The 18,655-nt window shown below is 38.4% G+C and overlaps 1 protein-coding gene across 2 annotated transcripts in view; it reads right to left on the minus strand.

Moving 5' to 3' along the window:
- The window catches only part of cacnb4a (calcium channel, voltage-dependent, beta 4a subunit), a 44,184-nt gene that overhangs the window by 13,872 nt on the left and 11,657 nt on the right, over positions 1 to 18,655 (minus strand). The window contains exons 1-2 of one of the 2 annotated variants that reach the window (XM_007227918.4): positions 15,527 to 15,955; positions 435 to 551 (exon numbers count right to left, since the gene is read on the minus strand). In XM_007227918.4, coding sequence (XP_007227980.2) covers positions 435 to 551; positions 15,527 to 15,571 — 162 coding nt within the window. In that variant the 5' untranslated portion in view covers positions 15,572 to 15,955. Of the gene's footprint in view, positions 1 to 434; positions 552 to 15,526; positions 15,956 to 18,655 lie in introns of those variants that run through there. The other variant, XM_007227917.4, reaches the window with a different exon arrangement.

Below are 18,655 nucleotides of genomic sequence, written 5' to 3' on the forward strand. Positions count from 1 at the left end.
AGCAAAGACACACTGACATGCCCTAAATCAAGCCTATATTGCCTATATATCGCAAAAATAACATGTATATCACATACATAACTGTATATCGCATACAGTTCTTGGGCTTCATGCAGTCTTCGTGGAGCAGTGTATGTCTGTATCCATATTCGCTTGTTATCTATGCTGATAATTCACTTTTAGATTCTTTCATTAATCTCACTGCATGCTTCATCTTTGTCAGTTTATTGCACATTGCCTTATCAGGCAAACTTAAAACAAACTATGTGCACTGATCCTGTGCCTACACGTCTCATGCTTTACAGGAGTTACAGGAGGAAGAGAGTTCTGTTTATAAGTCTGTTAGACATGCATAGATGTGGACGGCAAGAGGAATATAGAAAGTTATCCAAAGCAAAAGTGAAGAGCCTAGTTTGTAGGTATGGCTGTCTGACCTTTGCCCTCTCGAGTTGCACAGTGGCCTGCTGCTCCCGCTCCGGCCGGCCGACCTGCTCCTCCTCCAGAGACACATCTGAGTCAGACGGTCTGCTAGTGTAGGAATCAGCTGAACCCTGCAAACACAATGAGTCACCGTTACAGTCACCTCACAGCTCATTCACCTGTGTGTTGTTTTTAGAAAGTACAGTGTGTCATTAGCAATTACCCTCAAGCATGAGTGGCCTCTGCAGAACGGCAGAACTGCAAAGAAGTGAACCAGTATAATCGCTGTATACTGTATAAATATTCATAAAATTAGACTTTCAAAGGATTGGAATCGGGTGGAAAAGATTCGGATCACTGATTTTTTGAAAATGTAACGCTGCATTGTTTTTACATAAGATAACTATACACTCTGATGCACTCGCACACTGAGAATGCTATCGCTGTTGCATTGATTAAGGCTTTCAGGCACTTTCTTTCTATCTCCCTCACACACACACACACACACACACACACACACACAAACACATGCACATTTACTCTTTAAAAAAAGAACATAAAAATGCGATATATGCAGCTACACTAGTGTATATTTAGTACTATTATTACTGTGTCTCCTTTCCAAATATATAGGAAAATAAATACCAGCTTTTAAAAAAATGGAAAGGGGGAAGGGGTTGTGACATTCCTAATTCTTTATTAAGATGTGTCTCACAATAAGATATTATCATGATGCGTACCACACAATAACTATTATATAACCATACCGTGATTCTGTGATACTCTATATATCATTGTGATAAAAAAACATAAGTGCTTTTTTAAGCAACAGCATCGCCAGGCAGACATCCTGTGACATCCATCATAGAGACAACCTGTGACATAAACTGCCATTCAGACTCCATTTTTTTTTCTTTTACAGGTGGAGAGCACTTGTTGTGCTTCAGTGGTGTGTGTGTATGTGTGTTGTGACAGAGAAACAGTCCGTGGTGGGGATGACGAGGAAGCTGAGGGCTGGGGGGGAGGGCTGGGAGGATGCTGGCAGAGCCCACAGTTGAGAGGGGAATTCAGCTGAAGTGATCTTACTGGAAAGTGCATTAACTGGAGTGAGACAGAGAGAGAAGGGTGGTTGGGTCAATACTGCATTAGGAGGAGAGCAGATAGTTGGCTGCCTGTTTCCACTCACTAGCTCTGAGCTCTGAGATCTGCGAGTGTGTTCTGTGCTGGAAAGCAGAATTTGTGTTATTATAATAGGAGCTATTTACAGTTCTCCAAAATCTATCACGCATAATTCAGCCAAATTAGGCCATTAGAGGTGTTAAAATTATATCAACACGTTCATAGGTGAGTATTAGCAAAATTATATTTACTTTCACGTTGTGCATCTCTGCTGTAATTATGCAAAAATCCATCGCCATGCTGCCCAACAGCCAGGCCTGTTGCAACAAGTCAAGATGCATGCTTTTAAATAATGTGATGGTTAATACAGGGAAGTACAACAACACTGCTATCAGAATCTCCCTCAAAGAGGCTCCTCATACTAGTTTCTGACAGTAGCCAGCCAGCCAGGTTAGTCATTCCTGCAGCTGGCAAAATATTGATCTTCAGCAATCATGAAGCGGAGTTATCTATCCATTTTGCTTGGGGCCCCCAAATGCCTTAAACAGCTCTGCCAACAGCCACCTTACCCAGGTATCTAACTTCTCACACTGCATTTAAATGAGGCAATCAAAGTTCATTAAAATATAAAAAAGAAGGGGAAAAAAGCAAGGCAAAGCAGTGGTATTAAATTGCACACATTATTTGCTAATCGAAATACTATTGTGTCTTCTGTAGCCAGATAAATAAATGGTACATCCCAAGAGGGTCTACTAAAGGATGTTATAAATATTACCTTTTTTAAAATAAACTTTTATCTATATACTTGATTTCTACACACATCTAGCAGCAGAATTTAACCAGTAAACACACAGTAAATATACAACCGGCTTATTTAGATAGCATGGGGAGTAGCCCCAGGGGATCAGAAAGAAAGAGACTATAGATGCATTCCAATTGCATGCAGATTTGCAGTGATGTATTTTGGCATAGCAACGCTTGGTTTAGTACATTAATATTTTGTGTAATAACCTAATTAACTCATACTATTAAGGTCAGTATATAGCATATACCTTAGTACCGTATTTTTCTAACTTTAAGGCGCACTTAAAATCCTTTAATTGCGTGTTTACCATGTTAAAACAATCTACGTGGGATGAACCGCTAGCTAATATTGGCCTGACTTACAAGAAAACTCAGGGTTCCTCAGTGTAGTGCTGTAGGGCGGCATTAGCTGATAACCGCTAGTGCTGATCCAGTTTTTTTCATGAGAAAATCAACAAAATTAATGAAATATTTGTAACCATTTCGTAAGATCGACATAGCAAAGCCTAGATATATTGACTTTGAAATTTAAAACCATTTTAGAAATTTTAGAAAAGGAGAGGTTTAAGTTCTCACAGCACTAAAAATCACTACAGCGTCAAATATTTACATGCGTCTGAATGTGCCGCATGCAGAAAAACAAACATGGGATCAGCAGCTGCACATACAGACTCCAGCTGTATGTGAGAATCTTCTGCCGCTCTAAAACAATGCTTCTTTCTTTAGTCTGTCAGAGGAAGGCACTGAAAGCAAGAGCAACCGGATGCTTTGATCCTCTAATCAAAAGATTGTGCTCAAAGCCAATAGACACCTTGAAGGCTGATTAATCGTCCTGCTCTGCCCTATATAAAACATCCACCCCCTCCATCCAGACCTCTTTTAACCACAGTAATACATTCAACTGCTGCTTTAAAAACAAGTCTAAAAATCCATCACTGTACTGTATATACCATTAGCCAAAATGAGGGGTTACCAGGTTGTGAAATTTTCAAGTGCAAGGTCTACACGAGTATATATTCGGACAGGCCATAGACAAGCATACCGGTGTCGTTTCGCTTAAATCCACTTTTTCATGTTTTGTGTGAAATACAATAGGTGTATCTGAGTTGTATATGATGTTGCACACGAAACTGTTTCTTAACCTCCATTGTCTGCAGTAGCTAGTAAAAGAAAATATTCAGAAAAACAAGTCAATCAGGAAAAGCACCGCGTCTACGTCAACCCGTGAATTAGTATTCATGGCCACGCCCACCTTGGTTTGTGACTGCCCACAGGCAGAGCTGAAGCCAGGCAGCGCCACCGTCTCATCAGATAGAAGCTAATATCACTAGGAACAACATGGCAGTTCATTCCTGAGTTCCTAAGGAACAAATGTTTAGTCTAATTTGTCTATGGAACACCATCAGCAAAGTACAATTAAGACAGTTGGTGTATGTTTAGAAAAGTTCTGTTTACATTAGTTACAAGTAAAAATCCACCACAATTTTTACTTACTGGACCTGGACTACCCACCCCTGTGTTAACATTTCGCGTTTTACAGAGACTCTAAGACTACATCAGTGGCTGAACTGCACTTGAGCAGGGTATTACACATGTTGTAAAGTAATATATGACATTGCAAAGACTATTATTAGTTTCAATTTTTTTTTATTTTAGAACGTTTCTAACTGTTGTTCATCTCACTGCCTCTCAGTGCTGTTAGCCAATCAGAGGCGATATATTTGCATGAATGAGTATTCATTAACAGGAGCTGAAATCCTATTGTTTCTCCCTCTACTTCTCCACAGGACTAAAGCAGTGTTATACCGGATCACCAGAGCACTTTTTTCACAAAAAACAGCTCACAACAAGACATTTTAAAATGAAAAAAAAAAAAAAAAAAAAAAAAGATGGAATGAGACCTTTGAAGTTGGGAAACCTGTGTCAGGATCTGTGATAAAGCCTGCCATTTGGGAAATAAACACAATTAAAATATGGAAATGCAGAAAACTGAAGCACGATAAAGCAAATTATTACACAGGTTCTCTTGCAGTATAAGAGCAGCAAAAGCCAATCCTAAAACTTCTAAACAAGCTTCCAATCTGATCCATGGACCTCCAATATTTTTAAACATTTTAATGATGATTTAATGACTGTAAGCTACTCCTCTACTGTGACATGATCTGCAGCACAGCTTTAAAATTGTTTTTTTTAAATACCTAATTAATAAAACAGGTTAATAATACAGCATAGACACAATGTCATTTTAATACTCGAGTATTTGCGTTTATGGAGCACTGAATTTTCTGTTCACTACTGCTTCAGCACTGCTGCTGATATATATATATGCACACCCTGCTGCAATGTTCCTTAGTGTCCTTAGTGATGCTCCAGAGAGATTTTTCTTCTCCTTTCCATCCCTCTCTCCCTCTGTGTGTGCGAAGCGTGTGAGGGGTGGGGGTGGACTGCTGACTCCTCGTCCTCCTCTCGGGTGAAGCAGTCTGATGTCATTACTGTCACACAAGAGCTGCATGCTCCAATCCACCCTCTATTACCAACAACTCACTAGCTCCAGGGAGATGCCCTCAGTCAGCAGCCAGAAAAAGAGAGAGAGAGAGAGAGAGAAAAGATAGAGAAAGAGAGAGAGATACAGCAGGCTAGAAAGAGGACAGAACATTGAAACAGATAAAGAGTAAAAGAGAAGACATTACGAAATTAAAAGAACAGACAGAATGATTTTTCAACTGACAAATGAGCTGTACAAATACAGATAACAAAAAGTTAGAAAGAAGTAAGAAAAAACAGAGAGAGAGAAAGAAAGAGAGAAAGACAGAGACATAATAATGAATGCCTTATGACTAATACACAGCACAGCAGCACAGTGATATACACACACAGAGAAAGAGAGAGGGAGAGAGACTGTGTGGTTGGCAGGAAGGAACGTGCTCCAGTGTACCAGGGTGGAAGTTATCCAGCAGAATGAAACATCCGTTGTGATGCGTATTTCTATAGAGCGACTCTTCGTCAACATGACATCAACGCTCCTCCTGCAGATTCAGGGTCATCATTCAGAACTGGCGTGTATTGTCGTGTGTCTGCACCGGGACTGGAGCAGAGAATCAGCAGATGATAAGAGATGGGAAGAGCCCATCATTCATGCCATTTATCATCTGAGTCAGTCAGCTCCGTATCTATAGACTGCTCCATTATTTTTATGTTATTATGGTTGTTGCCAGTATTATAAATTATTATTTGAGGACTGTAGTCCTGTTATGATAAGCTTTCATTTTTGGTCAATATACTGTCACAGAAATGATTACTGTTGACTTAATTTTAATTTTAAGACTATATAATGGTCTTCTTAATAATTTATGAACATAATAGTGAATGTCCACCAATTTAAAGAGCAATAATATTCTGATTAATAAAAGTTCGGGAGATTATTTTATTTTTGCAGTGAAATTTTCTTGAGAATATTTTTAATTGCTTGTTTTTTAAACAGCCTATTAGTTGAAGTGTGAATATGAAGGAGCTTAAGGAGTTATAAATTCACTGCTACAATAATTCTTATGTATAGTAATAGTATTCTTATATATGTAAACAAATATGCCAAAGAAAAACAGGTGAAAAATAGGTGTTATCAAGGTAAGCTATACTTATTCGGATCATATAAAAATATTGTACGATAAGTTTATAATGAAATTACTGGGACAGGCCAGAACATCTGAATCTGACATGTTAACCCTAAAAAATTAGGGTATTTGTTATCTGTTTATTTGGAGTACTTTTGAGGCACACTCTATTGTTAACGTAACAGTTTAACTCAATAACAGGATTTGGTTTAGTATTTTGTGATGTTTCACAGGGTTCTATTTTAGGGCCTATGAAACTGTTGCCAATTATGACAACAGTGTAATATGAAAGTGAAAAACTGAAGTATTGGCTTAAATACACAATATATGGGGTTAAAATCATGTAGAATATTGTATTTCTCTAAAACAGAGAACCAGTTGAAGTTTTATCTTAGAATTAAAGGATTCCACAGATGTTTCCTTCTAAAGATTTAATCTACCACACGTACATGTTATCATTATATCTATGTTTTAATATTAAGAAAGGAAGTTATGGCCATCACACAAGATCATGGACCTACTAGTCAAACATGGTCATGTGACCACTGTTACATAAGCAATGTTCAGTGAAGCGAGTCCGGTAAGGGGAGCTGCTGTGAATCCTGATAAGATCGAAGCCCACTCTGATTTATCACCACCTCACGCTCCTCCCCTCAGTCTCAGGCTTATTATCTCCCTCACACACAATCTACACATCTCCCTCTGTGTTTATTTCTCAAGAGAATGCTGGATATACGCGAGGCCAGGGTCCTGGGGGACGCTCGTACAACATATCTGCGATCATTTTCTTCCAGTGTGGAGCTGATGAGCAGAAGTGACTCACTGTATCACACACTCACACACTGGATTCTGTCCCAGATGCTTCCAGCACATGAAGTTCTGTGCTGACCCAGAATTCCATATAGCTTTGGAAACAAATATTTCATCTCTCTGGAAGTCAAATACTCAAATTGGAGTTAAATTGCCAGCACAATGCAAAGAAGCATGGTTGGTGGGGTGGTACAGTGGGAGATGGGGGTTCAATTGCAGGTCTGGGTAACTATGCTGCGCTACACCAATAAGTGTTCTTGGGCAAGACTCTTAACAATACATTGACCCACTTTTGTAACAGGAATAACCATGTACGTTGCTCTAAAAGTGCGACAAAATGCCATAAATGTAAAAAAATGAAGCATGGTTAATCTTAAAAAAAGGCTACAACTACCACAATGAATTGCAATAACCAATGGAGAGTGTTTACCTTCACCCAAGAGTGTTCTGTCTGTGATTGTGAAACATTAAAGTTCATTATGACTTCAAAAAGTTCTTCACGCTGAAACAGTGCAAACATCTCCTGCTCTACATATACTATGAATTATTAACATAACCGGCAAGCAGATTTAAAAAATTCTCAGTTCCAGGTTTCAGGTACCAAATTTAGTTGTTCTAAAGCAAGAAAGCTGAGTAGAATGAAGTTGAATATTGCATTAACCTCATATTTGAATCTTTGTCTTATGTAATCTGAATAAGTTTATTTTAAAATTCACTTTTTGAGGCCTTTTCACAACTTAAAATATCAGGACCAGATTCTAAACCAAGGAGCTTGTGTTCATCAGGTTGTGTGCTGCTGTTCTAAAAGTACTGGTGATACCCACCATTTACTGTAAAGTAATTAATCTATATAAAAAGTAAGTCATTTCCCTAGTGAAAACTTTAGTTTGATTAAAAGTAACAAGTACTAATCTCTCACCTGTTTTAGGCTTTAAAAACTGTGCATAATTGGCCTAGACAAGTCCTCCACTTCTTGAAACAAAAGGCCTCAGAGGTAAAACCTGACTGCAGAGTTAATTGTTAAGGGAGCCAGTTCACAAAAGTGTGCCAGCTTATCACACAAGTGTTTGAGGAACCCTCAGTCAGTGAAGATCTCTCCTTTCAGAACGACTTACTCTCGGCAGGCAGCTGGTTTCGTCCATCGTGCTGCTGATTCAGCTATACTGTAGGACGGATGGAGAGGACAGTGATGTAGAGTGGAGCATGGCACAATATTTACCCAACAGGTGGCGGCACAGTCTCGGTATAAAAGCCTGCCAGCATATTGCCCGCAGCTTGGTCAACCATCTCAAATGCACCATATACTGGTTTAAAACAGTGCCAATGTGTATTTTTCCTGAGTGAAAGCTACCTTTTCCTTTAGGAAAGCTAAATAATTTTTGCTGGATGATGAACAACAAACATCCAAAGACCCGGCAGATTTTGTGTGGTGTTTCTGGTATAAAGTGGTCAGCGCCTATCAACAGCTCTCTAGGAAACAGCAACCAGTGACAGAGTGGTGACAGGGTTATGGGCACCGAGGGGTCACTGGTGCGATCCACGGAGGACCATGCAGAACTCACCTTAACCTTTTTTGAGCTTTTAGGAATTATAATGGACAGTAAAAAATAGGACAATTATTGTATTGCATTTTAACAAAGAATTAAAGGCTACAATGGCTTTTAACATGGTCAATCTTGAGTACTGAAGATGAACAGGTTAAAAAGAATTACACTATATGAACATGGTTGGATCCTAAGCATCCTCCAACTCCTTTTTTGGTTGTAGGAACGTTTAGTGGGCCATCACAATAATTATTACAAAATATCATGCACATTCTGGTCCTGATTCAGCAAAACAGCAAATGGAGAAAGAAACTGCGACCAGTCTAACGGGTTTACACCAGAGCGGAAAAGTAATTGTACATTTTAAGGAACAACTCAATGTTTTAATTTGTCCATATTCTTAAGTAAAGAGACTGTGTATTTAATACTTCTAATAAATGTGCTTATAATTACTATTCGTAATATATATATATATATATATATATATATATATATATATATAAAATGTTAAAATGAAATGTAAAGGAAACAACAACTTGCGCATCACTACAAATAATGTTGTTCATTTGCAAATAAAAATCTTTAAAATCATATATTTGAGGAATATCAAGATTTTTTTTAACAATATCGTCCAGCCCTAGCTTGGTGTAGCATGGTGTGCTAATACACAGGGAGAACATGGTGACAAATATTGTTCTGGTTCCCACCCCCAGACTCCTCTGGGATAGATAGAGCTGCACGTCAGTGCTATTCAAGTGTATCCCAGAGGGAACTGGGAGGTTTGGCATTGGGGTGAGTTACATCAGAATCCAGTAAGGCAAAACACGTTCTAGTTTCTTCAGTGTCTTCTTGTCCAGTTCTGTCTGTCACCCTACAAGCTAACAAATGTCCCCAAGGGACAGCTCCTCCACTGCTGAACCGCTCATCGACATTATGACAAAAGGACATCATTCATCGGCATCATTAGCAACATAAAAATATCGTGACTGTCACTTTTTGGCTGGAGAGGCTGAAATCACTCAGATAAATGAGTGCTTAGGTTTACAAGGGCACTTCCATGCCAACCTGTGACACAGGAGAAGAGGACGAAGAGGCAGGGTTGTCTTTCTTTTGTCCTGCTACTGTATGTAGGTTACTACATTTCAGCAAAATGAGAGCAAAAGTTATACTAGGTTTATTATTTTGGCACAGTATTAGAAACTCTTCCTTTCTTAGCTCATTCAACTATCAACATAGGGTACCACAGCAACCCCTGGCTGGGCAACAACCTGAGACATCATAGCATCCACCTGGGATACCAAAACTAAATTTTAGAAGTGTTCTCAAATAAGTAAGATTCAGTCAACTTTTAAATAAAATTTATTTAAATACCAGGTGGTTTAGGTTTTACATACACTATTACTTTCTTTCTTTCTCTCTCTCTCTCTCTACACTCCTTCACTAAACGTTATTATCTAACCATGTCGGGAGTAGGGGCTTGACAGTGTCATGCCACACTCTTCGCTTATCTCCACAAATGCCAGGTGGGGCGCCACTCTGTCCCTTACATGATGCCAGAGAGTCTGTGAGCACTGGGGAACACTTAGTGTAAACTACAGGTCTGGAGCTCTGCCTGCTCTTCTCCAGAACTCAAACACAACACAGATAAACTAACAAGCCAAAAGCATTTTCCATTAATTCTTAATGATGATGATTTTTGATAAATATATCCAGAACACTCAACACTGTAAACCACAGTTAAGAAATGTAGGCTATTGTAATGCAATGTCATTAAATACGATAAACAGTCCATCTGAAACAGACTTTTTTTGTTTTGTCCTGTTAATATAACCTATTACAGTATGTAGCCATATAATTAGCCTGTTCAATAGATGTTCTTGTTTGTTACTAGCATTGACTGCCAGGCACATAGCTAACATAAACATTACTCATATATGGGATGCATGGAATGTATATATGTAGGAAGGATTAGTGAGTACTGCTTTAAATGAACTATTGAAAGAACAAGGAAACAAAGAATAAAGAGGAATGAAATGAAGGAAGAGCTGTAGGGAGTAAGGAGGGAAGTAAGGTAAAAAGAAGGAAGAATAAAATGAAGTAATGCAGGAATGGAGGAGGGAATTTAGACAAGAAGGAACAAAAGAAAATAAAAGATCGATAAAAGAAAAAAGAAAAGGCAAATTTGAAAGACATATTAAAGAAAAAAGAAGGAAGAAAGGAAAGAAAAGAAGGAATAAAATAGGAAAGGAAAACAAATAAAGGAGGGAGTAAGAAGATAATAAGAAAACAAAGATGAAAGGACACAAGTAAGGAAGAACAAAAGGAAGTGAGAAAGGAAAAGGAAAGATGGAAAAAAGGACATAATTGGAAAAGGGAAGGAAAGAATAAGGAAATAAGAAGGAAGAAAGGAAGGAATAAGGAAAAGGAGAGAGTGACAAAACAAAAAGGAAAGAAGTAAAGGAAGATGGAGGAACACAAAGAAAGGAAGGAGACAAAAAAGCCTTCTTGCTTTCCTTTATTCTGTTCTTTCATTTTTCCTTTCTTTCATTATTCCTTTCTCCCTAACTTTCTTCCTTCCCTATATGATTGCTTCTTTCCTTCCTTTCCACAATGATTCAGCTTCTTTCCTCCTTTCTTCTCTCTGTGCTAGCTGTGTAAGCCTGTGCTGAGATTATAAAATGATGATCAGTGATGTTAGATTTGCAGAGAGTGGAAATAGCATTATTCATTAATCAGGTTGGGTGGCAGCATGTTTGTTGCACTTAACAGTGTGACTGGAGAACATGTACACTCTCCAGCACTGAGATTAACTGCTTCTTGAGTATGCCTGCTTGCTGTTCTGCCACTAATGAAACAAAATCAAAGAGGCTAATCTATATGACCTTAATCTTTCATCAATATGACAAATATGCCCAAAAAAGACAACATGACACATACAGAGTGTGTGGACAAAGTGCTCAGATATGCTTTATGTTTATGGGAGGAGAGAGTCATAATTAGAGAATGATTCAACATAAACTATATCAGTTTCAGGGTAAAATGTACAAAGAAATGACCAACAAAGCAAAATTCTCCTTTGAGGCGTCCAATCAACAGGTAGATTTTACTCACACAGGGATTTTTTGCTTCTACATCATTCTCTCTAACCTACTGAAGAGCTTATGTATCATATGTCCAGGAGTGGAGCCATTTATGAGATGCTCCAACCCGGTGCTAGTTATCATGCCACATTTATTCACATTTTAGTCAGGTAGTGAATGTAAACTGACATTAAACCCTGATATAGACCTTGTCATTTATAATTACAATGTATTTCTTGGACTACTTGGGTCCTGTTAGCCAACCTAGTGCTGTAAACCAGCCAATCATAACAATTCAGTTCAACATTTTGTTTCAAAAGGCCACTTTAAAAAGGGAAATAATTGTGTTTCATTCAGAGGCGAAATACAAGGATTTAAAAGGACTTGTAAAATGTCATTTGTGCATTTGTCAGACATATTCACACTATTTCAAGTATACGTTAGGGCTGTAAGATTATTCATATTTATTCTTCATTTATTCTTATTGCAATATTAGTTTTCATGCCGAAGACACCTAAAGATCTCCAATGATATCATCGATAACAACAGCAAACTCTGATTGCATTACAATAGAGGGAGCTCTTCACACTGCAGATTGTGTACAAATTACGTTATGAGGCTGGAGGCAGAGCAAGGTAGAGTGAGACAAAACTTTAATACTTCTTTAATACCTGGGAAAATTAGTTCAGCTAAGCCAAGTGCAGAAAAGGAGGAGCTTAAACTAACTTAGAATCTTTCTTTATCGTGTTTATAGCGTTATTACACATCAGATTTTTTATGTCCATATCGTACACCTATAGTATAAATTAAGAATTATGGCATTTCCCTAACATTTATGGCTTTTAGCTGACACTTTGATCCAAAGGGACTTACAAGGTTATTCCTTTTATAGAGGTTGTCGACCAATGTAGTGTTAAGAGTCTAGCCCAAGGACTCTTATTTGTTGTAGCAGCAAAGTCACCCAGACACCCCAGTCTCCCACATGATGTGGTAGCTCACTAGCAGGTAGTGGTGTTATCCACTGTGCCACACCAACCACCTTCCTTCATACACATAGATCTATTCATGTTTCTGCAATTTAAAGGATGCTGTAGAAGATGTATTGGAAAAAAAAAAAAAAAAAACTAATACATCGTTTTTGGACAGCAACAAAATTAAGAGTAACAGGATGCTCTAGCTAATTCTACAGACTTCCTATAGATAAATGTGTGAAATGTGTGCAATTCTCCAGAGACTCTACACAGGACAAAACTTTTATACATTTTTATGAAATTAATTGCACACTGTAAACTCCAGGCAGCCAAATGCAAAGCCAAACTTTAGTTTTAGTCACCATTAAAGCACAGCAGATGCTCGATGGTACAGAGGCCTGTCATACTGTCTGTGGCTTCCTGAGGTGATCGGCTATTTACTGAGCCTTTCTGACTAACATGCAGGACAGCACACCCATAATAGGATGACCAACAAAAGGAGCAAATGTCCATCTAATGAACAAAACTTCAGAGCGCTATCAGCAGTGGGGATGAGTCACTCTGGGTGTGCTGTTTTTAGCTTGGGCTCCACTTTCTAAACACACGGCTGATAAAACAATCCCGAGCTTCAGTGAATGGACCTCATTACACTGTGAATAAGGGCCAAATGTCAGCAGTGAATGATGCTTTAAAAGCAGCTTGATATTTAAGATTATTACATGATGCTCTACACTCTGCTAGATAATGGATAAATGCCTTAAAGTAAGTGCTATTTGTAGCCTGTTGTTGTGCTCATACTTACAGGCCTCGCTTTTAGATGTATAATGTGTTGTTTATTGGGTGCTTTTCATATTAGCACTGATTATATGGTGTCCTGCCGTGTGTTCTATCTTTAACCCTTGAAGATAAGCAACCTCTTGGAAGCTAGCTTGAAGATAATAGGGTAGACTGCACCAACTGAGCCACGTCACAGACCTGGGAGAAGACTCTGGAGATCAATGTAGCTCTGTAGGTCAATACTTGATTCCTGCACTTGTTTTCCATATAATAATTAGCCTTCCAGAGATCTTGCTTTTGTAAGCAGTTTTTCTGTGAAAACATTGATTTACAGAAACACATCATGCAGCTTACAGTAGGTGTTAAGTAGCTGAAAGTCTGGACCTGAACATTTGTATTGGTTTCAGACTTCATGTGGTTATGAGGACTTTGTTACGGCTCTAGCATCATCCAAGCTAACAGAGAACATTCTAAGAATGTTTACCAAAATTTTGAATAGGTCCCAAGAAGGTTAGCCTCTAACGTTACAGAAATAACATTCCGGAACCATTCTAAAAAAGTGATTAAAATGGTTTGCATCCGACGTTATTAGAATGTTTCTCACATATCATTTCCAGCTAGACGAATAATAACTTTATGTAAACTTAAAATGGACACTCCTAATACAAAAAAATTAAACTCTGACACAAGTGACATTGCAGCAACTTTAAAAGAGTGCTTAAATGTTGTTCCAAGAACATTAACTGTAGCTACTTGCCAAAAATTATTAGTTATTGGAAATGGTTCATAAAAAGTTAATTCAGCAGGTTGACTTGTGCCGAATTCTGCAACCTATACCAAAATCAGACTGCTTTCAACTACATGCCCACAGCAAAAGGAGCATAACAGATTACCATTTAATTATATTTACTTATGATTATAAATAAGCATTGTTCTACAGTTACAGTAGATACAAGAAACACCAGCACTGTAATCTAAACCAGACTATGGTTTAATGCCTTGAGACTTCGACCACCTCTTTTGGTCAGATCAAATTTTGGTCCTTTGCTCAGGGCCATGGTTTGCGGCACCAACAAAGATAGGTCTAAAAGAACTTTAAAGGTATTTTCACACATATGGTTAGTATTCTCTGGTCTGAATCAGTCCAACTTGAAGCTTTACCCCTTTGGTGCGGTTGGTTTTGCACAAGAAAAAATCCCAAATGCAGCACAACAAAACTGCTTCAAAACAAACCATGAGAGAGAATGTTCTCTCTGCTTATTGGCCTGATCTGTCTGGCGATGGAGCAAGAAAGTAAATACAGGAAGAAGGTCCTATGTTCTGGTATAGCACGTATTTCAAAGCAATTTAGCTTAGAGAAAGCAGAAAAAACATTTGTTCATAGCTTTTGGGAATAATCTAAACAGTATAGCAGATTAAACTACATCTATAGAAAAGTTTAGTACAAATAGTGCATTCACACCTGCCCAAACAAATCATTTAAATTATGAAAATGAACCATATTAGTCTGGTTTAGCTGAACACATGAAGTGCAGCCATGAAAGCACCCTAAGTCCAGAAGATCAGTTGCAACCCTTTTTTAGGAGAAAATGTCAGGAGATAATGTACCACCACCCTGTTACATCTGTTGTGCTCCTCTCCTCCAACAGTACAGCCAGAAGGGAGGATCAATGTACTGTGGGGGGAAATGCTGTCCCTTTAAAGGAGCCCCATCCATTAGAAACCCATACATAATGACACATTGAGTGGAAACAATCTCTCTGAGGAACAGCAGAGATGTAGCAACGCAGTAGTATCAATTACCACAGCAAAAGCTGCTCAGCACTGAACCAACGTGTTTCTGGGCTGAGCAGGAATAGCAGCCACGCTGTGCAGTCAGTGGCTGTTCAGTCATATGGAATAACAGGCTGCTGCTGCTGCCGCTGTTGCTGCCACTGCTGCCACTGCTTTCCGGCCCTCCCCCAGGTCCCTCGTTACAGGCAGCGATCGAGGAAGAGAGCGAGAGAGCTTTTTTCATTTAGGGGAAAGGGAGCAGGTGTCACTAGCACATATAGCCACACACACTTATATGTACACACACACTTATAGACACACACTTACACACACAAACCCATCTCCCCTCCCCCCAGTACTCTCTACACATCTATACGGCACATCTGCATGGTGAATAATTCCTGCAACCCAGTGCTGCTCTACCAATGGAGCTATACACTAAATATAATAAAGATGAGTGTGTAAGTGTCTGTGCCTGTGTGTGTGTGTATTTTTTGCTTGCTCTGTATGATCTTTTCTCATGCTACCAAGGCAACCCATGATCATCTCAGTCAGACACACACACACACACACACAAACACATTGAACCTCATGGTCTGACCCATCCCCTTACTTACCGCCTCCGAGTCTTCAAAGCCATGCAGGTACAAATTGTCATACATGGAGGTACGATATTCCAAGAAGTGCTTCCTGATGAACTAAGACTAATACAGAAGACTAAAAACCAATGATGTTGGACTTCCAAGCAAAAAACTGAACCTCCAAACCACCAAAAGCAAAAGATGCCAGAAAGAGACAATCCCCTTTCACAGATACGTTCTCACGAGCATCGATCCTGGTTCTCTTCAAATCATATGGCAATGAGGCTCTCCCCAGAGGCAGCGGAGACCTGGCATTTTATCAGCCTTCCACACACTCACACACATATACACACACACATACACACACTCAGTGCAGGAGAGTGGAGCTTTCCTCAAATCACAGCCCCTGATGACAGCGCAGAAGGGGCAGGCTGCTGATTGGCTACTGGGAGCTCCAGTCAGAACGGCCAAGTGGTCTCTCCTCCTCTTGATGATGAATAAAAAAAAAACAACAAAAAAAACCCAAAGCAACAGCTGGACCAAGCATAAGGGGTCTCCAGCCATTCACTCCCTCCTCCTCACCACTGGGGGCTTGTCTCCTGTATCGTTTTCCTTTCTCACCCTGGCTATTTATTGCTCCCTCAGCTTTCCCTTCTTCTCAGTCCTCCCACTGCTCCTTTTCCTTCCTAGACTTCTCCGAGTCTTGCTCTCTCACACGTGCACAAGCTCCCACTCCCACTTCCTCCTGAAGATACGTAACACATAAAGATATTAAGCTCAAGTGTAAGGGTTGCTTCTTCAGAGCCAGAGAAAGTGTCAAAGCAACATCTGGCTCCACCCACACCCAGCTGCAGATCAGTCATTTATCTGGACAATATACCAGGTTTAACTGCACACCTGAAGAGATGTATACCCCAAACAGAAGAGACCAGCTCCTTGGTACACGTGTTTTGGTCCAGGTACAAATACTGCATTCACACCAGCCCAAATGAATCACACAAATAATAAAAATGAACCAAATGAGTCCAGTTTAACCGGAATACACAAAGTGCAGCCGTGCACGAGTCCAGAAGATAAGTTAAAAACCTTTTCAGGAACAAATGCATATGTTGTGCTCCTCTCCTCCTCCAGCACAAATAGATAAAGCTCATGAGCAAATGTTGCTCTGGCAACATCAGATTTCCCCCCACATACAGTTACTAACTGAGAGACTAAATATTTTTTTGATTATTTTAATCTCTCTCTCTCTATTTTGAAATGATATTGCAAAGCTTTTATATCCTTTGATTATCTCTTATTTTATGATATTAAAATCACTTCTCCTTATTTTCAGATGCTTTTGGAATGAAAAAATAAATAAATTTAAAAAACAAGTCCTAGCTACTGAGAAAAGGCCAGATAGACCTCAAGCCTTAATACTACCTAACTTAAATATCAGTATGAATACCTAGATACAGAAGATTCACAATACTCAACAGGTAGACTACAGTATTTAGACAACACTTCATTGTGCCTGAATGTCAAATAAATCAAAGCAAGACATATGAGTGCAATTACAAGTCTTTGCAAGTCTTTAAGTGGAAGGTTATTTCTGAGTTAAGTGCTCTTAAAAGAGATGGGTCTCTGTGTTTAAAAACAGGGAGTGACCCGAACATCAAGTCTCAATAATTAATTGAGCGAAATTATGATGTTATCAATTGACAGTTTTTGTACAGACTGAGTAAAAAGAGTAATTCTGCTCATTAGTGGGTGTTGTTAGTATTATTTTATATATATATATATATATATATATATATATTAGAACACTAACTGTGACTGCAAAGAACAACTGCCAGACACATTATATATCAAATAATAAGAAACTATGTTGCTTTTTAAAGTAACTTACTAAGACATTATATAAGACATTATTTTGAGCCATAGCTATTAATCTACACAGATTTCTCTCCTGAAAACTGTTTATTTGGGGGAGTAAAGCGCTTTTGTTTATTTACAGTAAGCTTAGAATTCTAGTATTTTGTCCAAGGGTGAGCGCTAGCCATAGTTAGCAAGCACTTAGCGAGCACTGGTTAGCAGCGCTAGCCAACACAAGTAAATGCCACCGGACAGCGCTATACTGAGAAACCCTGAGTGTTTTGGGTGAGACAGAGTGATATTAGCTAGTGGTTCATTCCACGTAGCTTGTTTTAACATGGTAAACACGCAAACTACAGCCTGATAATACTCACCTCCGAACAGCAAAAGAGCTAGCGCTGCGGTTAGCGGCTACTGCTAATACTGCTCCAGTCTCGGTGCCTGAGAACTTCAATAAAACTCCTGTATAATGCTGTACTTCAGTGAAGTAGCTTTACTGCTCCTTTTAACCTGACTGGTAAAATTCATATATAAGGTACACTGGATTTTAAGGCGCACTGATAATTTTTGGGAAAATAAAGAATTTTAAATGCACCTTATAGTTTTATAATTTATTCATTATTAGTTCATTAGTATGTTTTGTTCTTTAAATGTATATATTATATATATTGTTGGATATCTGGCTTTAAGATAACAGTTTTAAACATATAATCAATTTTAAACATATAATCAACAGCTTAATTAATATAACCAAATCATTAATCCATGTTTAAATGTGTGCTTTGAGTTGAGATTAATCCATAGTTAAAATATATATATTGGATAATACTATTGTATAATAAATAAACTACACACATTTTACAGTTGGCCTTGTTTTAATTATTATTGTTAGATTTAGTGTTGATATGTGTATAACATACATGTGTATTAAACATTTATGGAAATACAGTACAAATAAATTTTTAACCTTTCATTTTTAACAAATTTTATCAAAACACTTAACTGCTGAATAAAGGTCCATTCCAAATTTTACCAGATGGGTGGCAACCCTAATTACATGATAATATTACATGTAATAAAGTGTTTATTTGTATTTCATTAACCTAAAAACTATATACACAAGTTATAAATCACAATCGTTTTTAATGTGAGATCACCATTTTATTCACAACCATCCACTACACTGTAGTTACATTATATAATCCCATTGTTCCTTCACACTCATCATTTAATCCAGTGATGTAAGATTAGTTACACCTAGTCAGATAATCTGGAGCGGCTGCTGATGAGTGCAGGAGAACAGTGGAACAC

The sequence above is a fragment of the Astyanax mexicanus genome, chromosome 11, assembly GCF_023375975.1.
Source record: "Astyanax mexicanus isolate ESR-SI-001 chromosome 11, AstMex3_surface, whole genome shotgun sequence".
NCBI lineage: Eukaryota > Metazoa > Chordata > Actinopteri > Characiformes > Acestrorhamphidae > Astyanax > Astyanax mexicanus.